Here is a 23,653-nt window from a genome sequence, read left to right as displayed (position 1 = left end):
AATGGAATGATAATAAACTGGCTTAGAGTGTACCCAGATGAAGAGTATGCATCTCTATAACAGTTCCAGAGCTATTTATATATATTCTGCATACATGGATGGGTAAACATGATGCTTCTCAAACTAACCCCTAGATTCATCATTCTGCTATATTCATATATATATTTTTATAGCAGAATGATGTGAAAAAAAAAGGGGCAAGGGGCGATAGTAGGCAGCCGGCCGCATCGCAGCAGTGCAGTTTCTCCCAGTGCGGCCATGCCGCACTATCGCCCCCATAGCGCCACAGGAAAAGGTGTAGTTATGTCTTGAGGTGCTGCCGGCAATAATGTGAAAAACATTATCAACCACAGCGCTGCCGGGAGATAACTCTGCCCAAACCCTGCCCACACTCTTCCCCTTCCCTTAATTAGAATAATACCGCCGCAATACCGGCACATCACAGAATAAAGAATGACCCTGTAAAGTAAGAGAGTTTAGCCTCATTAGGGACCACTGGAGACCCCTTGTACTTGATAGAAGTGCTCAGACTGAAAACAAAAGTAGTTGGAAATTACAAACTCTGTCAAAGAGATCAGAAACTATATGGGCATTCGCTGAGGGACTTTGCATTGATCCAATACTTTGCTAACTATCTGTAATGTGGACTGCCGGAGAATATTGGTATACAAGGAATCCATGTTGAGACAAACCAAAACAGCTTCTTGTGGTAATTCTCCAACTTCACCAAGTTTATGAAGCATATGCGCTGAATCTTGCAAAAATAAGTCCAAAAACTGGGCCAGCGGCTTAAGACAGCCATTAGCTGAAACTATAGATATACATGGTGGATTCATCTGTGTTTTGTGAATTTTCGGAACACCATAGATCACTGGTATACAGGATGATCTACCCAAAGATAAGCTAGCTCTTTGAAAGTCAAAAATCCTTGTGTGGAAGCCTGCTAGAGTACTGCTTTTATATTCTGTGACAAGTCAGGTATCAGATTCTACAACAGCTTGACATAGTATCTTCTATCTTGTAGCTGCCTATGAATTTTTGCCATGTAATCATTGGCGTTTAGCACAACTATGCCCCCACCTTTGTCAACTGGTTTGTTGATAATATCTTCTTGGCGGAACAACTCACGAAGCGCTGTGCGTTCTTCTGAAGAAAGATATTTTAAAAAGTCCTTATTGGTTGTTTTTCCATGCTTTCTAGGTCATGTAAGACAAAATTCTGGAATGTTTGCATATAGGAATCTACCGCTTCTGGTGGTATACAATTTGATCGTGGCTTAACCAATAACAGGTCAGGGTTTACTGTCAAGAAATCAGAAAAAAATAACTTAACTTGCAAGGTCCGAAAAAACCTGAAGAGATCTATATGGCTTTCAAATCATCATGAAAGGTGGTAGGCATGAACGAGAGACCTTGGTTCAACACTCCTTGAGTGACTGACAATGAACACCCTGATTAATCACCAACGATTCTGTGCAAGTGTGACTGGGTGAGGGGTTTGTGTCACTGAGTGTCGCTGGTTTGTGGTCGGTTGGGGAACTGTCTGTGCACTTGATCTAGCCTGCAGGAGCAGTAACCCCTGCTTAAAAAAGCAGTAGAAGGCTGGTTGTTCATAGGTCTTAGATCACTCAGATCATCGGTCCCACATTACTTGAGTTTTACACTAAACTGCCATCATAAACAAATTGCATTCTTAGATAATATATTTTGGCAAGAATCTCATCTTGTCACCAAGATACATTTTAAATCAATTGAACGCAATAAACTTGTGGGATTTAAAAGCCATCATCTTAGACCATTCAAATGTGGTCTTCCTGTAGGTCAGTTTTTCAGTATTTTTCTGTGTAAAAGTGAGATTGTTTTTGATTCAAGGTATTTTTTTTCAGTCTAAGGGTTCTTTTTTGATAGGATAGTATTAATTGGCATATGATAATGAGAATCATAAAATGCTATTGTTATAGTTTGCTGCATTTTTGGACCCATGTTGATATCCCAGCATAAAGTAATGAATTTAACACTCAGATTGATTTCTGACTGCAGGGATCCTTCTATAGCTTTAATCGCCAGCATGATCATCATAACAGTTGTGCATATTAGATTGGCTTAGTTTTCTAACAGAACTTCTTAATTCTTAAGGTCAGTTTGATGATATCTGTTAGCACTTTGGTTTTATATTAGAAAAAATCTTGTCTATATTGAAAAGGGCATAGTAACTTCTAGACACAACATTGTCTTCAGTTTGCATCTTTGAGGGTAGTTTTTCAATTAGCTGTTTTCCATATTAGTCTGTATTTAATACATGTATGTAGAGAGAGATTTTGTTATGGCAGCTTTTCTGTTCCTATGTTTACAGAAATGTTTCTTGTTTATAGTAGGAAAAATTAAATTCAGTACTTTGGCTTTAATTTTGTAGCAAGGAGGAAGGGATTTTGTAGAGGGGGTCAGATAATCTTGACTTGGTTATTTTGAACATTAGCCCCCATCTCTAATCTAGGTGGGGCTTATTAGCATGATTGTAATAGTGTGAACCCACAAAATTGAAGTTTATATGATAGAAATCAGGGATCACCACCTGCAAGTGATGGCAGGGTCTGAGGATCTTTGGCCCATTTCAAACTTTGAGATTCTCCTGACCTTGCTCTACGAACTACTTTTTTACCATCAAAGATTGCCCACACTGAGTGGTTGGATGGATACCAGGATATGAATTCTTTGATCTTGTCATGCTAACATCTCAACATACATACACTCTCATTCCATGCATTATTTCTTAGTGGTAAGGACAGCGTACTCCCCTGGGCATATTTAATTAAATGAGATACTAGTACCTTGTTTTGCCAAGTTCTTGCATCCCAGATGCTCAGTCTCCCACAGTTTCAGGAAGTTGATTCACCACTCAATAGCATCAACCTGGTAGACATCCTAGTATTCTTCAAGGACAAGCAAGATGGTAGTCCTCACACATGGGTGACATTATCGGATGAAACCCGGCATGGAACTTTGATCTCAAAGATTCTAGAACTTTCAAACATGCCCAGTAAGGTTTCCCGTGCCAGTGCACAGATAGGCTGACACATCAATGTCAGGACTGAGTTAGGAACCAAGACTACCATTGAGCGCCATGGTCACCCTTGACACCGGTGCCCTCGATGCGGTAAGTGCCACGTGGGCGCCGTCAAGCGCCATGCATGTTTCGAGCGTACTGGCTGAGCCTTGTGTGCCGCAGGTGTCAGTAGGTGCCGAAGAACCTTGATGCACCAGAGGAACGGCATTGACCTTAACATCATAGAGTGCCTTGGGCCTCGATGCGGCGGAGTAGTGGCACCGACATCTAGTGTCACAGCCTGGACCACATCAGGGACCAGGATTGCCATCCAGTGCCATGGTCCACCTCGTTGCCATCAGAACCACCCTCAATGCCATCGATGCCCTCAATCCCATTGAAGTCTGTGTGTGGCCACCTATGATCCCATCGAGGTGCTGGGCCATCATGGAGGCCATCAGGCATGTTGGCCAGCAATGCCATTCACTGCTGCTCTCGACTATGTCTAGCACCATTGGCGAATTACTGGGATCGCCATTGGGTGCCTTGGCCGCCCTCAAGGCCATCTATCACCGGGGCTTCTGAGAGGCCTCAAGTACCACTGAAGCCCTCGGGCAACAGGGGTTTTGGGTCTTGGACGATCTTGGTGCTGACGAGCGCCGATGTCACCATTGACCAGAGCACCAAGGCAGCCAAGCGCAGTGATCCAGTGCCCTCGAGTCTACTTTGCAGTGTCCAGACAGGGCACCGAGGGGCATAGTGCTGTCCCATCACTGGCCTACGACTATCGGATATCATGGATGCCGATGATCTCGGAGACCCTAAGCTGCTGGGATCGGGGGGCATCAGAGGCCCTGCCTTTCTTCATTCACCCTTATGCTAATGAGTGCTAGAGTTGCTGTCGAGGCTATTGTCAGCCATGGCCGCTGGCAAGGGATGCCATTGAGCTCACAGCATCAATGCCTTCAGACATATAGGTGAGCCAAGGCGAACTGTTGATGGCATCAGCAGTTATTTGTTCCTTTGGGCACTGATGAGGCATGTTAGGGCAACAGAATCTCTGCCTGCAGGCGCCCTGGCATCCTTGGTACCAACGGTACATCGACGCCTTTGGGCACTGGCGTCTCTCTCGATGCCCCAAGAGCTTTCGATGTCCATGGGCGCCTGGGGCACGGGGATAGCACTATATCTTCCAACCAGACCTACGAGAACAGCATACAAAAATACTCTTTTAACAGCACACATCAATTCTTCTCTAAGCAAACGTGCCATGTCCGCAGCAGGTCCATCACAATGGAACTCACTTCCACCAGCACTTCGGGCAGAACCATGCCCAATCAACTTCAAAAAGAGACTAAAAACTCTGCTATTCGAACAAGCATTCCAGTCATGATAACTATTTACCTCTACGCCACCACCCGGCCCTAAGCCTAAATAAAAACTCTTACCATTCTTATATTAGAACACAGACGCCTATTAAGGTAAAGTTGCTTTCTTCGCTATTAAGATAAATTTTGCTTTCTTCCCTCTCCAGTATGTTCCAAGTTTTGCTCCCCACCTACTCTGACCCAACTTTACTCTGACCCTATCTTCATACCTGTATTATGTATTTAATATTAACATTAACATTCTCATGCTTGTTATCACAGTTCCATGCAACTAGCATTACATGTAATTAGCATTTAGCATTACATGTAATTAGCATTTAGCATTCTATGTTATCAGCGTTCTATCAGCATTTTATGTTCTATGTAATTAGCATGCTCTCATGCTTGTGTTCAGTTTCAATGTAAACAGAGACGATATGCAATATCTTGTATGAATCCCGGTATATAAAAAAGTTAAATAAATAAATAAATATACTGTCAAACTGGTCAAGACATGGTCAAGTGCTGTTGAAGCCCTGGGTGCAGCATTGTTTGGTGCCATTGATGTGATCCATCATTGGAGAGCGCTAAGGGTCTCAATGGGTGCTGACACAAAGATGGGTACCAGTGGATGCAGTCAGATGCCCCAGGACAGCACCATGGGCACCATTGGTCACCATGGACTTCGCTGCTGCCATTCCATGAGGGAAACGGCGATGTGCCATTCCCAGCGCCATTTCAAGGGCTGTGTTTAACCTCTTGGAGCGTTATCAGGTACTGGAGGTACCATGGGAATGATGCAATAGAACGCCACTCACCACCTTGCCATAATCAGAGCCCCAGTCATACTGGGGACGCTGTCATCATGCTTTTTCCATTCACTCTATTGGGAGTTAGTGCGACAGTGGAGTGCAGTATGCGCGGTCGGGTAATAAGGGGTCATCTACTCCTCCAAGTGCCTCTGGTGCTGGCAGGCAGCATTCTCTCTGCCGGTGCTGTACCCAGTCATGCCAGGGTTTTGCCATCGTCGTGTCAAGGTATCAGCTTCCTTGTCTATTCTGGTGAGGAAGACGCCATCACTCACTCTGTGTTTGCTTTTTGGTAGCACACAGCCACAGACTCTTAACAGCTGGTGCTCGGTCCTTGCTGTGTCATGGAATTCTATCCACAAGCACGGCGAGTGGGTTCTTAGGTGTACTGCCATCTGTAGAGTGGGATACACTGTATGAGACTGGTCAGCGTGCTTTTCCAGCAGAGGGCACTGTTCTTCCAGTTGCCCTCTACAGAATGGGTTTGTGTGTGTGTTTCCCTCGTGGTGAGTACAGCAAGTTGTGCTTTGCTGACCTGGTCAAACCCCTAGGGGAGTGGATATCAGGATGGTAATGTCGGGAGTCTTCCCCTTCCTCAGAAGAGGACTATGTCTTTCAACCTCTCCCATGTTAGAAATCTCTTTGTGGGGAAGCACCTAGGGCTCCATCCCTTGCAGGTTTATCACTGCATGGAGCCTTGATTCTTTTGAATCGGTGCATCTCCTTGCAGGACAGGACCAAGGGACAGCAGCAGTGGTCATTGGATTGTTTTTGCTGGGGCCTCTCGGTTGATGTCCATGGTGGCATTCCCCATCTGAGAGGGGCTGCAAGTGGCAGATTTGGTCACTTCTTAACCTCAGTGATCAGTGACTGTAACCCAACTCTCGCCTGGAGAGCCTGAAGGTTTTCCAGGATCGGGAGGCCCCGATTCCCTTTGCTTTCTTATCTAGGAAGGGGAGATATGACTGGATTTCCAAGGCAGTCCTTATGGGTTCCCACCTGGATACCTGGTTGTCCCCCCCCCCCCCCCCTTCAATGGATAGCCCTTATTCTCCATTTCCCAGAGAAGGAATGTCACTGCTTCTCATTGGCAGTCACACTCTGTTTCTCGTGGGATCAGAGGGCAGTAGCACTCTCCTTAGGTCTTCCTAAGGCACAGCAGGTCTACTTCGCGAGGGAGCCATTCCAGATTTGGTCTCCCCTAGTACTAGAAGTCTCCTCTTCAGGTTAGCTCCCTGGTGAAGATTAAGGGTTTCTCCTGTCCAGGAGTCACTTTTGTTCTCCTAGGACAAGCAGGATGGTAGTCCTCACATGTGGGTGACATCATTGGATGGAGCCCGGCACAGAAAACTTTTGTCGAAGTTTCTAGAAACTTTGACAGCACACTGAGCCATGCCCAGCTTGCTGCTATCCGCACATCCAAGCGAGGTCCCCCCTTCAGTCTCTTCTTTTCCGCGGTGCAGTTGCCTCGCAGTTTGTGGAGCTCTCATTTTTCTTGGTTTTTCTTCAATAAATTTCGGGTTGATTTCCTCATCAGGACCCCCTTTGCAGTCAGTGCCTCCTCGGTGTGGTAGGTTGTCCTTCTTGCCTTTTTCCAAGTTTGCGGTCGATTCCCAATTACCCACCTCATGGTGACCTCCAGCCATTGACTGCACGCCAGGTGTTTTTTCATGGCGTCGACCGGTTTTCATTGGTGCCCCCAGTGCCTGTGAACCATTTCTATCATGGATCTGCCTGGGGGCCTCACATGACGTCCATGGGTGCCGTCTGTGTGACTAGATGACTTCCAAAGGCCATCGGGCGTGCCTCGACAAGATGGAGAAGCTCTTCGGGATCCCAAAATCTGCTCCTTTTACTCCTACATTGTCTTCATCTATGCCGAGAGCCCCTCGACACACTATCCCTAGCTGTTCCTCTCGCCAGTACCTCCAAGGATCATGGGGATGGTGATAGATCCTTGGTGATTTCACCACTCTCCCAGACATCGGGATCCTCTGCTTCCTCAGCACCAGGGAAAAATCAGGCCGAGCACCGAGGGAGATCCTGCAAGCAATCTGTCTGAAGTCACACTGATCCTGCCCTGGTACCCTTAGGGCTCCCAGGCCAGTGAGGAAATCCTGTTCTACAGGGGTTTGCAGTTGCGGCACCCTGGATTCCTGTCTTTTAGTAGAATGTTTCTGGATTTCTTTCCTGGGGGATTCGCTCTTAGTTTCAGCTGTTCCAAGTAGGCTGAGGGCTCTGTCTTGGGGGGTGGGGATGTAACATCCTACTGAAATCGGCAGTCAGTTATTTGCTTGAGGTTGACATATGCAACCTAGCGACTTTTTCTTTCCCCTGCAGACCTAGCGGTCTGCCTCCTTGTGTTCTTTGCTCCTTCCGATTTCTAGTTGGAATATCGAGGGGAAAGGAAGAAAAGTTAGGGCATTCATGGTATATCTTAGTATACCTTAGAGAAAGGTATATCTTAGAGAAAGATATATTACATTTTCCCTATTTTTTCACCAAGTTCTGGCTACTACTGCCATTAGCTTTTCTAATTTCACTGGGTTGTCCAGCGTGCCTTCCTGCTCACCACAGCTATCCCGTAGACAAGATGGATAGCCCTGCCCATGACATGGTTCAGTGTGGGTGAGTTTCAGATCTAACTTATCTTCCTGCTTGGGGGTTTGGGCTAGCGATCCCATTCAGGGATTGCCTTTCATCCCCTGAAACTCTTTATGCTGTCCTGCGTGGTCAGCAATGTCTGGTACTTTGGCATGTAGAATCTGTCACAGACCCTGCCATTGTTGATTATTCTTGCAAGAGTTGCTTGGGTTTTTCTGTCCATTGAGCCTCTCAGCCAAACATGGGGCACACTTCTGCAGATGCATTCTGTCCTTCAGATGCCAGTGGACTGCAGTTTCTTTCTGGGGAGCTGTCGAGCCCCAGTTATTTTTTCAGTTGTCTTGTATCACCAGAAGAAACTATGTTGTCTTCATCATAACAAAATAAGAAATTGCAGTACTGGTCAGACCAAGGGTCCATCATGCCCAGTATCCTGTTTCCAATAGTGGCCAGTCCAAGTCACAAGTACCTGGCAAGTACCCAAACACTAAGTAGATCCCATGGTACTGATGCCAGTAATAGCAGTGGCTATTCTCTAAGACAACTTGATTAATAGCAGTTAATGGACTTCTCCATGAACTTATCCAAACCTTTTTTTAAACCCAGCTACACTAACTGCACTAACCACATCCTCTGGCAACAAATTCCAGAGCTTAATTGTGCGTTGAGTAAAAAAGAGTTCTTTGGTTTTCATCTCTAGACTTTTTCCTGTATCCAGAAGGTTCTAGACCTACTAGCATCAGGGTTTACTGATCTGAAACCCTGCTTGTAAAGTTTTCCGTGTTGCAAAGTATATTTCTTGCTGGCGCTCGCATCACTCCCCTGCCTTAGATGCCTCTGCTACGCATCGGGGATTTGTGTCTCAGTATTTTCTATGGTTTTCTCTTTGTAGAACCCAAATGTTTTCCCACCTAGACCCCTTTGTGGGTTGGCTGTCTCACAGGCAAAAGGGAGAGAGGAGGCACTTTCAGGACTGTGCGATTTCCTGCTTTGTCCTGCTCGGATAGCCTGTAGCTTGGGATTCACCCATGTGTGAGGACTACCATCCTGCTTGTCCTCTGAGATAGCAAAGTTGCTTACCTGTAACAGGTATTCTCACGAAACACACCCAGCTCCCTTGGGAAGTGGTTTCTCCATGTATGAGCTACATCATGGACTGAGGAGCTCTGGCTAGGGGGCAGGGTGATGACAGCTGCACATGCTCAGAAGAGCATGCTTAAAAGTTCTAGAATTTTTGAGATCAGAGTTCCGGACCAGACTCTATCCAATGATGGCACCCATGTGTGAGGACTAACACCCTGCTGACCTCAGAGAACACCTGGTGTACAGGTAAGCAACTCTGCTTTCTCCAAAGGCCTGTGACGCAGTTAGGTTGTTCCTTGCTGCTCTGAACCTCTGCAGAACGAAGGTGGCAGCATAGAAGGCATTGCCATAACTATTTATTTATTTATTTATTTATTTATTTATTTATTTATTTATTTATTTGCTTTTATATATCGACATTTGTGGGTAAATCATGCCGGTTTACAATATAACTGAAGGAGGAAATTACAAAAAACCAGGGTGGGGGGAGAGAGAGCAGATAGAAAGAGAAGGGGCGAGAGAAGAGGGAGAAACAGGAAGAGGAGAAAAGGAACAGTACCTGATGGAAAACAGAAGAACATAAGACTAGCTGCACAGGGAATGCCCCCTTTTAAATTCAAGAAAACAGTAGTATTTTTACCAGGCTGATAAGCTTAAACCAATATGCATTATCCTTTAGATAGCACACAGTATGCCAGGTATTGCTATTTTTCCTCAAAAATTGAATTCCTGATATTAAAGGACTTTTTTTTATTTATTTTTATTTTTAGGTTGCTAATGCAATAAAGGCATCATTACCCCAAGGTGCCATGAAATCTAGCAAGGAAGGCACAAGATGTATTCAAGTGGAAATTGCACCATCTTCATCTAGGATATCAAGAAATGCAGTCACTAGCATGTCAATCCGCGGCCATAGGTGGAAGAGACACGGTAAGGAATGTGGCATTCTAATGAACTTGCATGCGCCTTTAGCAGCTGCATGCCTACAACATACCTTTGTAGACTAAATAGTGTTTAAAAATGTGTGTGTGTGTGTGTGTGTGTGTGTATACAAAAAGAAGGTTGCACTCACCTATATATTGTTTAGAAAATATACATGCAACAAAATTATAAATCCAAGTAAAGTGTATCTCTCAAGGTTTTATTGGTTATGTACTATATGCATTAATAAAAATGTGAGTGATATACTTTACCTGGACTTATAACTTTGTTGCATGCATATTTACTAAAAACTATATAAGGGGGTTCAGCCTTCTTTTTGTATACTTTAATTTGTTGTTCCCCTAGTTTTAGTTTAAACAATTTTTATTGGTTTTTCAAATAAACACAAACATGCAAACAACAGAGGAAGGTTGGTTCCTGACCTACCCTCTGATGATCAAACAACCAACTTACAGAATACATCATCTCCTCCCATCCTCCCCCACCCCCCCTTTCCCCCCTAACCCTTGTCGTCCTGGTCAATGAGATGTCCAACAGTGAACATAACTATGGTATCAATGTGGGATGGTCCCTCAGTCGTTCAGGACCAAGCTCCGAGCCCAGTGTGGCAGTTGCTGTAAGTAGGGAGTCCAGGTTTTGAGAAACATCTTCCGCTTGCAAGGAGTGACATGCGAGGACATGTTTTCCATGGTCATCAAGGCATGAAATTGATTCCGCCATGCCCAGAATTATGGGGGAGTCGCCGAGCGCCAAACTGACAGGATTATCTTTTTCCCAACCAAGGTAGCCTTGTGTAGCAATAGGCGAGAGCCAGGATCCCATATCCGAACAGGAGAAATGCAGCCAAATAAAAGCCATAAAGGAGAAATGGGGAAGGCCACATCTAGAATATCGGTCATATAGTCGGCTATCTTGCCCCAAAATCTGTGTATTGGGGGGCAAGACCAAAAAACATGAGAGAGAGTGCCCACCGAAGTTTGGCACCTCTGGCACAGCTCAGAGCTCGTTATAGATTGCTGACGAGTGATTTGGGGGGAGACATAAGCTCGGCTCAGGAACTTGTACTGCATCTCTCGGTAGTACTGGTTACTAGAGATCCTGGCCACCCGTCGGAAACATACCCGCAATATTTGGCGAGTGACCATAAAATCCCCATCTCGATTCCAACGGGTAACCAAGGGTTGACTTACATCCATTTGGCCTTTTTTCCCTAGGAGAGCATGATAAGCGGACAGAGACAGGACCCTAGCCTGGGCAAAATGAAACACCTCATCCAACGCCTCATACCCCAAAGGCAATTTAGACGGCTCGGGTAATGAGATGATTTAATGGCGAATTTGTAGGTATGGGAAGATATGAGATTACCCTAGTCCAGAAACATCACCAAATTCCGTAAAGTTCAGGATCTTCCCTTCTCTAGTCAGTAATTGTCCCAACCAGTGTAACCCTCGAGTTTCCCATTCCTGAAAAGAGCCATTTTGGGAACCTGGTGTAAAGTCTACATTCCCCTTTATCGGTAAAAAGTAAGCACATACGCGTGAGATCTTTAAAATTCTGGTCAATCGTTGCCAGGTGAGCCTAAGCGGTTCAGTCATCACTGATTGGGATAAAAAAGGAGGGAGAGATGCGGCCTGCGACTGGAGGACATAAGAAAGCGCAAGGGGATGTTCCCCTAGTTTTAATAGGCTTATTGTGCAAGGGTGTTGGATTTTATTAAAAAAAAAAGTGTGGTGACACGATTGGTGCATCCCCAGTTCCCTAACCCCCTACCTATCCTTCCTCCCTTTTCCCCTCTCTTCCCAACCCCTAATCCCTACCTATCTAATCAAATTTTTTTTGTTTTATAACTTACTTCTTCTCAGGAGCTGAAGTAAGTTCTGTGTGCCAGCTGGCTGCTGGTGCACGCTTCACCAGGACAGTACAAAATGGCACTGTCCTGGCCGGCCCCCGTCCAGACCCAGCCCACCCCTCTTCTCACAACCGGTTCTTCCACCCGTACGGTGAGATACACGCGTGGCCGCAACTGTTCTAAAATGGCCGCGGCGCTCACGCAGCTCAGCCACGCATGTACCTCGTGGTTTTTCTGTGTGCCGGCTTTTTAAAATGTACTTTAAATGCATATAGTGCATGACCTTGTTTCTGGAGTGAAATCTGTTCTCTGTTCGGCTAGGTACCAGCTAGGTTTTATTAGTCAACGCTTGCTCATTTATTACATTTTTATTCCACTTTTCCAAGGAAATACTCAAGGTATGTTCCATCGAACATAAAAATTAAGGTCACCCCTCAACAACTGGGCAACTCATAAAATCGGAAATATACATAGATGCAAGGCATAAAAGCATCATCAAGAAAACCAATGGTCTAAAAGAGCATGTGCAAACTAGAAAGTACACCCTCTTACTATCTACCTCGGCCCATTTACAGATCAGAATTGATCAGTCATCATTACACTTGTTGGAACAGTCAGGCTGTAACTTTCCATCTGAACCCAAAACAATTGGTCTTCTGGCAAATGTACTTAGGCAGCTCATTTCTCAGGGTATGGGCTACACAGGAAAAAGTATGTGCTGTCATTGTGACAGACCTAACATCTCTTAATGAAGGAATCAAGAGAAAGGCTTAATAAGGTGATTTCATCACTCTTATAAGACGAATCCAGCTAACCAACTTCATTAGATAGCTGGGACCTAACCTAAATAGTGCCTTAAACTGCATTCTGTATGATGCAAGTAGCCAGGGAAGGTTACGAAGCAGAGGAGTTGCCCTTTCAGTAATTACCTCCATTGACTAGCCGAGCTGCAGTGTTTTACAGAACTAGCAGTTTCCATAAGGTCTTGTTTGTGAGACCCTGATAATAGTGAGTTGCTGTAATCCATGCATGATGTAACCAGAATATAAGTGACAGTTTTTAACCCCAGTGTGGCCATGTGTGCAATTGATGTGCAATCCAAGGTTTAAAATAATCACTTCAAACAGTAATATTGGTTTACACTGACATATTTAATTCAGAATCTCATTGATACAGAGCTTTCAGATTACATTTCTCTTCTGCTGATTTTCATTCAGGCAGGCTAGAGTGGCAGACCTGGAGGAGCTGAGGGAGACAGAGAGGTATATAGATGAGACCTTCAGGGACATAGTAGCCAAGTCCCAACTTCAGACTGGCAGCCCTGGTGCTGCCTTGGAGGAAGATCTCATGATTGGAGAGCATCAACCTGATGCAGCAGGAAAGGATCCTGTAGCAAGGACCTGCTCTCCAGGTGGTGCATGGTCCTTTCGCACCGAGGATGTGTCTCCAAGGCCTACTGCAAGAAGGGAAGGGTTAGGTCGGCCGTCATAATTGGTGATTCGATTATTAGGAATGTAGACAGCCGAGTGGCTGGTGGGCATGAGGATCACCTGGTAACATGTCTACCTGGTGCGAAGGTGGCAGACCTCACGATTTTAGACGGTGCTGGGGAGGAGCTGGCTGTCGTGGTACATGTGGGCACCAACGACAGGAAAATGTGGGAGGGAGGTTCTGGAAGCCCATTTTAGGCTATTATGTAGAAAGCTTAAATCCAGAGCCTCCAGGGTAGCATTCTCTGAAATGCTTCCTGTTCCACGCGCAGGTCCCCAGAGGCAGGCAGAGCTCTGGAGTCTCAATGCGTGGATAAGACGAGGGTGCAAGGAAGAGGGATTCAGTTTTGTAAGGAACTGTTTGTTTAATTTATTTATTTATTTATTTAAAATCTGTTCTATACCGTCGTTAAGCTAGTTGCTGTCACAACGGTTCACAATAAGGCACATAATTTCAAACTTAAATGTGTTGTTATATTAACTAAACAGGTGCCATCAAATACTGTAACATAGTTTCATATTAAATATGGGAACTGGGAAACTTTTGGGGAAGGGGGAGTCTCTTCCGAAGGGATGGGGTCCACCTTACCCAGGGTGGAACCAGACTGCTGGCGCTAACCTTTAAAAAGGGGAGAGAGCAGCTTTTAAACTAGAACAAAGGGGAAAGCCGACAGTGGCTCAGCAGTGCATGGTTCGGAGGGAGGTATCTTCAAAGGATACTAATGATGCATTAGAATTAGGGCATCCCGACAGTGAGGTTCCAATAATAAGAAAAGTAGTCCAAGTGCCTGTAACTAAAAACTCACCTGAGCTAAAAAATTCTAACTTATCCCTATCAATTAAAAAGCAGAATGAAAATACAAACAAAAAACAAACTTTGAAAGGTTTGTATGCTAATGCCAGAAGTCAGAGAAGGGCTACCAAAATGATAAGGGGAATGGAACAACTCCCCTATGAGGAAAGACTAAAGAGGTTAGGACTTTTCAGCTTGGAGAAGAGACGACTGAGGGGGGATATGATAGAGGTGTTTAAAATCATGAGAGGTCTAGAACGGGTAGATGTGAATCGGTTATTTACTCTTTCGGATAGTAGAAAGACTAGGGGGCACTCCATGAAGTTAGCATGGGGCACATTTAAAACTAATCGGAGAAAGTTCTTTTTTACTCAACGCACAATTAAACTCTGGAATTTGTTGCCAGAGGATGAGGTTAGTGCAGTTAGTATAGCTGTGTTTAAAAAAGGATTAGATAAGTTTTTGGAGGAGAAGTCCATTACCTGCTATTAAGTTCACTTAGAGAATAGCCACTGCCATTAGCAATGGTAACATGGAATAGACTTCGTTTTTGGGTACTTGCCAGGTTCTTTTGGCCTGGATTGGCCACTGTTGGAAACAGGATGCTGGGCTTGATGGACCCTTGGTCTGACCCAGTATGGCATTTTCTTATGTTCTGATGTTCTAAGAAGTAAGATGGGAGAATTAGAATGTATAGCAGTGAATGATGACATATACTTAATTGGCATCTCAGAGATATGGTGGAAGGAGGATAACCTATGGGATAGTGCTATACCGGGGTACAAATTATATTGCAATGACAGAGAGGAGCACCCGGGAGGCGTTGTTGTGCTTTATGTCCGGGATGGCATAGTGTCCAACAGGATAAGCATCCTGCATGAAACTAAAGGCACAATAGAATCTTTGTGAATAGAAATCCCTTGTGTGTTGGGGAAAACTATAGTGATAAGAGTATACTACCATCCACCTGGTCAAGATGGTGAGACGGACAGTGAAATGCTAAGAGAAATTAGGGAAGCTAACCAAATAGGTAGTGTGGTAATAATGGGAGATTTCAATTACCCCAATGCTGACTAGGTAAATAAATCATCGGGACATGCTAGAGAGATAAAGTTCCTGGATGGAATAAATGACAGTTTTATGGAGCAATTGGTTCAGGAACTGACGAGAGAGGGAGCAATTTTAGATCTAATTCTTAGTGGAGCAAATGATTTGGTGAGAAAGGTAACGGTGGTAGGGCCACTTGGCAATAGTGATATGATCAAATTTGAATTAATGACTGGAAGGCGGAAAGTAAGCAAATCCATGACTCTCGTGCTAAACTTTCAAAAGGGAAAATTTGATAAAATGAGAAAAATAGAAAAAAACCTGAAAAGAGCAGCTACAAAGTTAAAAGGGTGCAAGAGGCGTGGTCATTGTTTAAAAAAAAAAAAAAATACCATCCTAGAAGCACAGACCAGATGTATTCGACACATTAAGAAAGGTGGAAGGAAGGCAAAACTGTTACCGGCATGGTTAAAAGGTGAGGTGAAAGAAGCTCTTTTAGCCAAAAGATATTCATTCAAAAATTGGAAGAAGGATCCAACAGAAGATAATAGGATAATGCATAAGCGTTGGCAAGTAAAATGTAAGACATTGATAAGACAGGCTAAGAGAATTTGAAAAGAAATTGGCCATAGAGGCAAAAACTGACAGTAAAAACTTTTAAAAATATATCCGAAGCAGAAAGCCTGTGAGGGAGTCAGTTGGACCGTTAGATGATCGAGGGGTTAAAGGGGCACTTAGAGAAGATAAGGCCATCGCGGAAAGATTAAACGATTTCTTTGCTTTGGTGCTCATTGAAGAGGATATTGGGGAGATACCCATTCCGGAGAAGGTTTTCATGGGTAATGATTCAGATGGACTGAACCAAATCACAGTGAACCTAGAAGATGTGGTAGGCCAGATTGACAAACTGAAGAGGAGTAAATCACCTGGACCGGATGGTATACACCCCAGGGTTCTGAAGTAACTAAAAAACAAAATTTCAGATTTATTAGAAAAATTTGTAACCTGTCATTAAAATTATCTATTGTACCTGAAGACTGGAGGATAGCTAATGTAACCCTAATATTTAAAAAGGGCTCCAGGGGTGATCCTGGAAACTACAGACCAGTTAGCCTGACTTCAGTGCCAGGAAAAATAGTGGGAAGTGTTCTAAATATCAAAATCACAGAACATATAGAAAGACATGGTTTAATGGATCAAAGTCATCATAGCTTTACCCAAGGCAAGTCTTGCCTCACAAATCTGCTTCACTTTTTAAAAGGAGTTAATAAACATGTAGAAAAAGATAAACCGGTAGATGTTGTGTATTTGGATTTTCAGAAGGCATTTGACAAAGTTCCTCATGAGAGGCTTCTAGGAAAAGTCAAAAGTCATGGAATAGGTGGCGATGTCCTTTCGTGGATTACAAACTGGCTAAAAGACAGGAAACAGAGAGTTGGATTAAATGGACAATTTTCTCAGTGGAAGGGAGTGGGCAGTGGCGAACCTCAGAGATCTGTATTGGGATCCGTGCTTTTCAATATATTTATAAATGATCTGGAAAGAAATACGACGAGTGAGGTAATCAAATTTGCAGATGATACAAAATTATTCAGAATAGTTAAATCACAAGCAGATTGTGATAAATTGCAGGAAGACCTTGTGAGACTGGAAAACTGGCATCCAAATGGCAGATGAAATTTAATATGTATAAGTGCAAGGTGATGCATATAGGGAAAAATAACCCAATGCTAAAGTTACATAATGTTAGATTCCATATTAGGAGCTACCACCCAAGAAAGAGATCTAGGCATCATAGTGGATAATACATTGAAATCGTCGGTTCAGTTGTTGCGGCAGTCAAAAAAGCAAACAGAATGTTGGGAATTTTTAGAAAGGGAATGATGAATAAAACGGAAAATGTCATAATGCCTCTGTATCGCTCCATGGTGAGGCCGCACCTTGCATACTGTGTTCAATTCTGGTCGCTGCATCTCAGAAAAGATATAGTTGCGATGGAGAAGGTACAGAGAAGGGCGACCAAAATAAGGGGAATGGAACAGCTCCCCTATGAGGAAAGGCTGAAGAGGTTAGGACTTTTCAGCTTGGAGAAGAGACAGCCGAGGGGGGATATGATAGAGGTGTTTATGGGTTTAAAAAAGGATTGGATAAATTCTTGGAGGAGAAGTCCATTACCTGCTATTAATTAAGCTGATTTTGAAAATAGCCACTGCTATTACTAGCAACATTAACATGGAATAGACTTAGTTTTTGGGTACTTGCCAGGTTCTTATGGCCTGGATTGGCCACTGTTGGAAACAGGATGCTGGGCTTGATGGACCCTTGCTCTGACCCAGTATGGCATGTTCGTATGTTCTTAATTATGTCATCTTGGAAAAGGATCAGCATAGAGCTATATAGAACATCTCTTTTTGTATTACTGCCATAAAACTCTGGTCCAGTGTTAACTTTTTAAAGTTAAACATTGCTAAAACTGAAGTTCTTAGGGTAGGTAGGCCTGGGAGGGGAAAGAGGATTGATGAAGTCTCCTTCCTCAGTGACCCAATGCTCTCTGTTCTAAATCATACGAAAACTTGGGGTTTTAGGTGATAGAGTTTATGTTGCCTTACTGTATTTATTTTGTTCTCAGTCTGCTTAAACAGCTGTCAGGTTTGTTTTTTTTGCACAGAGATGATGTTGTTCGTGCCTGAATAGCAACTTGGCTGGACTGTTGTAATACACTATTAATTGGTTCATCAAAAGAATGTTAAATCTTTCCAGTTAGTACAGAATGCAGCAGTGCATGTTGTGACAGCACCTAGTTGTAAAGATTACACCAACTTTTTATCTGTTTCATCTGCTTTTGAAGTTGCTTGTCTTGTAAGGACTTTACATGATACTGGCCTTAGATATCTGAACGATGAGTTGGGTGCATGTATACCTTAAAGGTGAATTTTAAAAGCCGGATTGTGCACCAAAATTGGGAGCTGGGTGCGCATCTAGCACATGCATGTGTCCACTTGGTTTTATAAACCACCCACATGCGCAAAAGTACCATGTAAATATCTCGTATCGGGGGGCAAAAGGATCGAAAAACGAGTGGGGAATAGGCATTCCAGGGCAGGGCCAAGAGATATGCATGCATGTACCTATGCACCTGTACGTATGCCCAGGTCTAATTCAGCACAGAGCTACTTCTGTTCTAGATGAGATGAAAGTCAGAGTAAAACAATTTCTAGCCATATATGAACTGATTTAGGGGTCTCTGCTCACGGGGGGGGGGGGGGGTGTAGGCTAAAGAACCAGGGATACTGGAGGACCTAGCTGTAGACTGGGCAAACTGGTGGACGAACTGAGGAGCGTGCATACACGTGCCAGGGCTATTTTATAAGATGTGCATGCAGGATTATAAAATTCTTGCTTATCTGGCTGTGCGTCCATATGAACATGTATATGTGCGCCCGCACGCCCATTTTTAAGTTACTGCCCCTATGCACTGTGTCTGTTACTAGAGTTGCCTTTGAAAATGGTGCTGTTGGTCCGCACTCGGTAGTGTACATTTAGTTTCATGGGTCTTTCTGTGTGGAATCTTCTCGTTGATCAGGCCCATCTGATAATTTGGTGTTTGTCCAGTGTTGCATGTATTGGAGCATACTCCATCACGGCTTTGATGTTGAGTATGTGCAGTTTGTCCTGCCTTTGCTCTCTCGGGTTTATGTGCACTTCATGTGAAAGGGAAAAAGTGAGCAGCCGATGGAAGCACAGTTTGAGAAATCCCTTGCCTCAATTCTGTAATGTTCTGCTCTCAGTGTCGTGCTGGAAAAAATTATTCACTGAGAACAAGTACCATTGAATTGAATTTTTAGGGGGATAGGATTCATTTTTTTCCTTTGCATAATAGTAATGGATATTGTATAAAAAGCGGATGTGGGCTTGGCTTAAGATAATGAGACAGGGCAGTAAGCTGTATGGATGAGTAAGAAGAGATAACCAAAGGGATGATTATGTGCTGTGAAATATCTGCTTGCTACTTGGCAAGATTGCAGGGTGAAACATGCTGTTTAATTCCAGGGATAGAGCCAAGATGTATTTCTCTCTCCACATGGTTTGAATCGCTACAAAATGTATTCTGTGAGGTGCCACTATTTACAGGAAGATGTGGAAAAAAAAATTCAGTTTCTTGACAGAATTAGTTTAGTCTGAATGTAAACACAATTGAAACCTAAATCCAAATATTGATTTATTTTTTGCAAACTCATTGCATCTGGCTCACTGTCCCTCATTCCTGACCAAATTTCTCTTAAACCATAGCTTTTAACTCAGGGGTGCTGTCCTTTAGTTTATGCATGCATGTGGTGGGCGACCATATTCTAAAAGAGATTTTCGCATGCAAGACCTTTTCTCTAATGCTCACATCCAAAGAATGTGTGTGAGAGAGCACAGAATAGCTAAATTATAGATTGGTATGAAAGTTCCATTCGGATAATTCTCTCACAGGGGAAGGAGCCCTTATTTGTTGTGATGAATTGATAGGACAGCCTGTGAGTGTCTTTATTAAGCCTTGGCAAAGACTATAAAATTGTATTCCTGGTGATGTGACATGTGCCATGAGATCTTGCAGAGTCTTTGTGGGCCCTGACAAGCGCTATTACAGAACTGTAAATCGTTTATCCTACAGTTGATAAATTTAGGATATTTTAACCCATGTATTGATTCAGTATCTAAGGACTTATTGAGAGAATTTAGAAAGTTTGTCTGGAATCAAAGCCAGATTTAAGATTTTAACGCCCATAGTCAGAGTGCCATGGAAGTACCCCTCTGAGGTTGTGCCAGCACTGCAGTAACAAGCTCCTTTTTGGCCTGGACATTTGGTGCCTTCAAAATTTGGTGCTGTAGGTACTTGCCTGTTTTCCCTTTGCCAGGCCTATCTGAAATAGGTTTGAGACAGTTCATTATGTGTGTAAGCAAGTTTAGGGTTACAGGGACTTGTCTGCTACAGGACACTTTCAGTTGCTCTCCCACCTTAAGTCATGATCCTAAGCTCAGGAATAAGACAATGTATTCTCCTCAGAAATAGACTTTTATTTATCAGATTTGGCAGGATTTAGCATTTAGAAGATAGAGACATGTATTATTGTTAACATCCTGGCTACTAAGCACCAGTTTACCCTAAAGAAAGTTCTGTACCATGGGTGAGTTCACACATGCCATAAACCTTAGCCTGCTTAATATATTAATACTTATGGCTAACTTACTTACCCCTGGTCCAGACTGCAGGCAATCTCCCCTGTTTACCTCTGAAGCAGGCTCCGGCTGGAGAGCTGGAGAATGTGGGCAGGCAAGGAGACTTGACTGTGGGACAGGTTCTGGAAGAACTACTCACTGTCTGGGGCTTGCTTCTGGGTCCCTTCCTATACTGGCAGAGCTATCAGGCTGCTCTTGGCTCCCCATCACCTCAGACAGCTCACTACCTTCTCTCATCAGGACGTCTCCTCTCTCTGGTCTCTTGGCCACACCTAGTCTTCTCCTTCCTCGATAGCAGGGAATGCTGGTCTGCTTCAGACAATCCAACTTCACCATCAGGGATATTGCCGTTTGGTGATCTGGCTGATGGAGTATGAGAGGGACTTGTTCCCCAACCAGGAGTGCGGCACAACCTGCAGAGGAGCAAGCTGGCCTGGCATGCACTGCGTCAGGCCTTTAACTGGGGTGCCTCCCTTCCATGTGGGGTAAGTCTAATATATGTAGTGGGGGTAGGTACAGTAGTGCATGGGTGGGCACTAGGGGGTCCGGGAAGGTACAATAATGCATGGGTGGGCACTAGGAGTGCCAGAAGTGGCCAACATGTAGCACCAGAGTAAATATGTATGCATGGATACTGTAAATGTTGTACATTCCAGTAATGGCTCAAATGTACATATATTGCCAATCAGTAAATAACACATGTCCGAATAAAGAATATACTGTAACAATCAACACCACAAGAAACTCTTCTCCTAAATATTCTATTAAAAAAATCACTTAGGCTGCAGTTAAAAAGACCATCATACTTGCAGGTGTTTTTATATGCCTATAGGACTGCAAACAAAGGGCTTCCTTTTAGAAGGCATAGATTAGGGCTTATCGCATGGTTCTTGATACTCCACAAAGCTGTCCCCTCTCTGAAAATAGCTATTCCCACTGGCTGCACTGCACAGCAATTTAATAGTGACCTTGGGATTATGGCACTTCATGGATGCTGCCTGTGCATGAATGCTTTTGGTGCAGGTGGCATCACATCACTTCTGTGTACATTAATGGAGTACAAAGAGCTATGCTACTTACTTCGGACATAAAAATAATACATGGTGATATACCGTTGTGGAGGTCACAGTAACAGTTATAGTGCACACTCAACTTTGTCATTCTTCCTCCCTAGAGATTAAGGACTTGAAGAAGGCCCTGTGGTTATGTCTTCACAAGCAGAGATGGGATGGGGCTAGAGATAAGTTTTCTGTAACCATCAGGGCCATATTCATATAATCTGTATATATCCTGTTTCCATCAGCACACACACATATTGGGCCTACTGCTGTGCACAACTCTTTCTGCCTTCAGCTTCAAAAAAAAAACCCTCATTCACACATACTTCTAAAAAGCTTTCTTGGTCATAGGCAGCACTGTCTTGAGGTGTTCATTGGAAGGCACCTTCTGGCCTAGCTGTTAACTCTTCAGGCTCTTCCTAACCACTCTAATATTTCTTTGTATACAAATTTTGTGGTCCCTATCCAACACAACTATGTACAGCATCATAGCCCTAGATGCCTTGCTATGTAGACCACTACCCATCCCATCAAACCCTGTCATTGAGTCTAATTCTTAGCCCACTGCACATACAGGGCAGCATCAAACAACATCCATCTGAAATTTGTTTTCTGAATGTCAAGGGATCTTTCTATAGGTGAACTACCACATATAGGATGTCATGTCCCCATGCTATGAGCTTTTCCCTTGCCCTACACCTCCCCAACTAAAGGAATGCCCTCTAACAAATGGGAACACATGACATGACTCACTATTGCTGTTCTTTTCACAGATGACAACACTTTGTCACTGGAGCAGCAGCAAGAAGAATGGTCTGGTGATGAGGACCCTGTCCCAGACCCCCTCAATCAGCATCCACTGCTGACGAGGAGCAGGATGCTTCTCTCCTACCCCACTCACCATCAGGAGAAACATCGGCAGTGATGGTATTTCTCCTGATGGTGCCCACCAGGTGGACCCTGGGCAACTAGAACCCCAGCTCCCTCTCACTAACCCAATAGGGCCTCTTTCCTTTTCGGACCTGGGAAGTAGGAATGCTGGGACATGGACTGGCCAGCTATTGCTGGCTGAGGGAGGCCCGCATCACCCTTTTCCTCCACCACCACCATCTGCTGCCCTGGCTGCAGAACCAGGCTCATCATCTGGAGTGTCTCCTTTGTTTACTTATTACCATGGCTTCCTTTGTGGGGGAATGAGCAGGAATGTCATTCCAGACCCGCTTTTCAGGCTATAGAGAAGGGCTTCCTAAACTGGGGGTTGGGCCCCAAAATGGGGTTACAAGACTTTCAGCTGGGATCATAAGTGCCTCAAATGACATGACTCTTTATGCACCAGCAGCATTAGTAGTGGAAGTCAGCAGGGGGCCTGTGAGCCAGCATGAACTTATAGGCCTTGCCCTCATATGAATTTCTGTAGTAACAGGAAGTCCTGCACAAGGAAGGATTGGGGTCACTGCAGGGCCTGAACTTGCACTGGTTCATGAGACTGGTTGATTACTATTAATAATGCTGCTGCTATTTGCAGATCATCGCCATAAGGGGAAGGAAGGCTTGAATGTGCATGGGCTGGTGGAAATTTCCATGGCTCCTCTCTCCTCACCCACCACTGAACCTACCCAAGAGAAAGCTTACCTGCAACAGGTGTTCTCCAAGGACAGCAGGATGTTAGTCCTCACACATGGGTGACATCATCGGATGGAAAACTTTTGTCAAAGTTTCTAGAAACTTTGACAGGCACACTGAGCATGCTCAGCATGCTGCTAATCACGTGTCCACGCGGGGTCTCTCTTCAGTCTTATAACATAGAGTTCACGAAAAATAAAATAACATACCGTGAGAAACAAAACAACTCTGCGGGGTGGTGGGTGGGTTTTGTGAGGACTAACATCCTGCTGTCCTTGGAGACACCTGTTACAGGTAAGCAACTGTTTTCTCCAAGGACAAGCAGGATGGCAATCCTCACATATGGGTGATTAAGTAGCTCCAGGCCTCTCCGAACATGTGCAGCAGAGAACAGGTGCCACCATGCATAACAACTGGAGCTGCAACAAACACAGGAGCAAGCCTGCACCCAAGGATAGGGCCCACAGATGAAGAGTTGGGTTTTTATGGCTGGAAGAGATTATGAAGGACGGACTGTCCAAAACAACTGTCTTGCCGGCCATCCTTGTCTAGGCAATAATGCGAGGCGAATGTGTGGAGGAAACTCCAGGTAGCCGTGCTGCAAATCTTGATTACCGCGGTCCGTGCCCGGTACCAATGGTGACGTTGAGGAACCCGACCGGGAATGGGATGACAGGGATAGCGGACGGTCCCGTGTGCCCAGTTCGGGGCCAGGCAAAGCAG

General features: G+C 44.3%; 1 protein-coding gene across 4 annotated transcripts in view; it reads left to right on the top strand.

Annotated features, from left to right (window-relative positions):
- FAM126A (family with sequence similarity 126 member A) overlaps positions 1 to 23,653 on the top strand; it is a 118,787-nt gene that overhangs the window by 55,483 nt on the left and 39,651 nt on the right. For all 4 annotated transcript variants that reach the window (XM_029589072.1, XM_029589071.1, XM_029589074.1 and 1 more), the window contains one exon: positions 9,676 to 9,835. In XM_029589072.1, the coding sequence (XP_029444932.1) occupies positions 9,676 to 9,835 (160 nt within the window). The remainder of the gene's footprint in view (positions 1 to 9,675; positions 9,836 to 23,653) is intronic.

The sequence above is a fragment of the Rhinatrema bivittatum genome, chromosome 2 (assembly GCF_901001135.1).
Source record: "Rhinatrema bivittatum chromosome 2, aRhiBiv1.1, whole genome shotgun sequence".
NCBI lineage: Eukaryota > Metazoa > Chordata > Amphibia > Gymnophiona > Rhinatrematidae > Rhinatrema > Rhinatrema bivittatum.
Note: the sequence above shows the minus strand (reverse complement) of the source record. Positions and strands in the feature narration are given on the sequence as shown.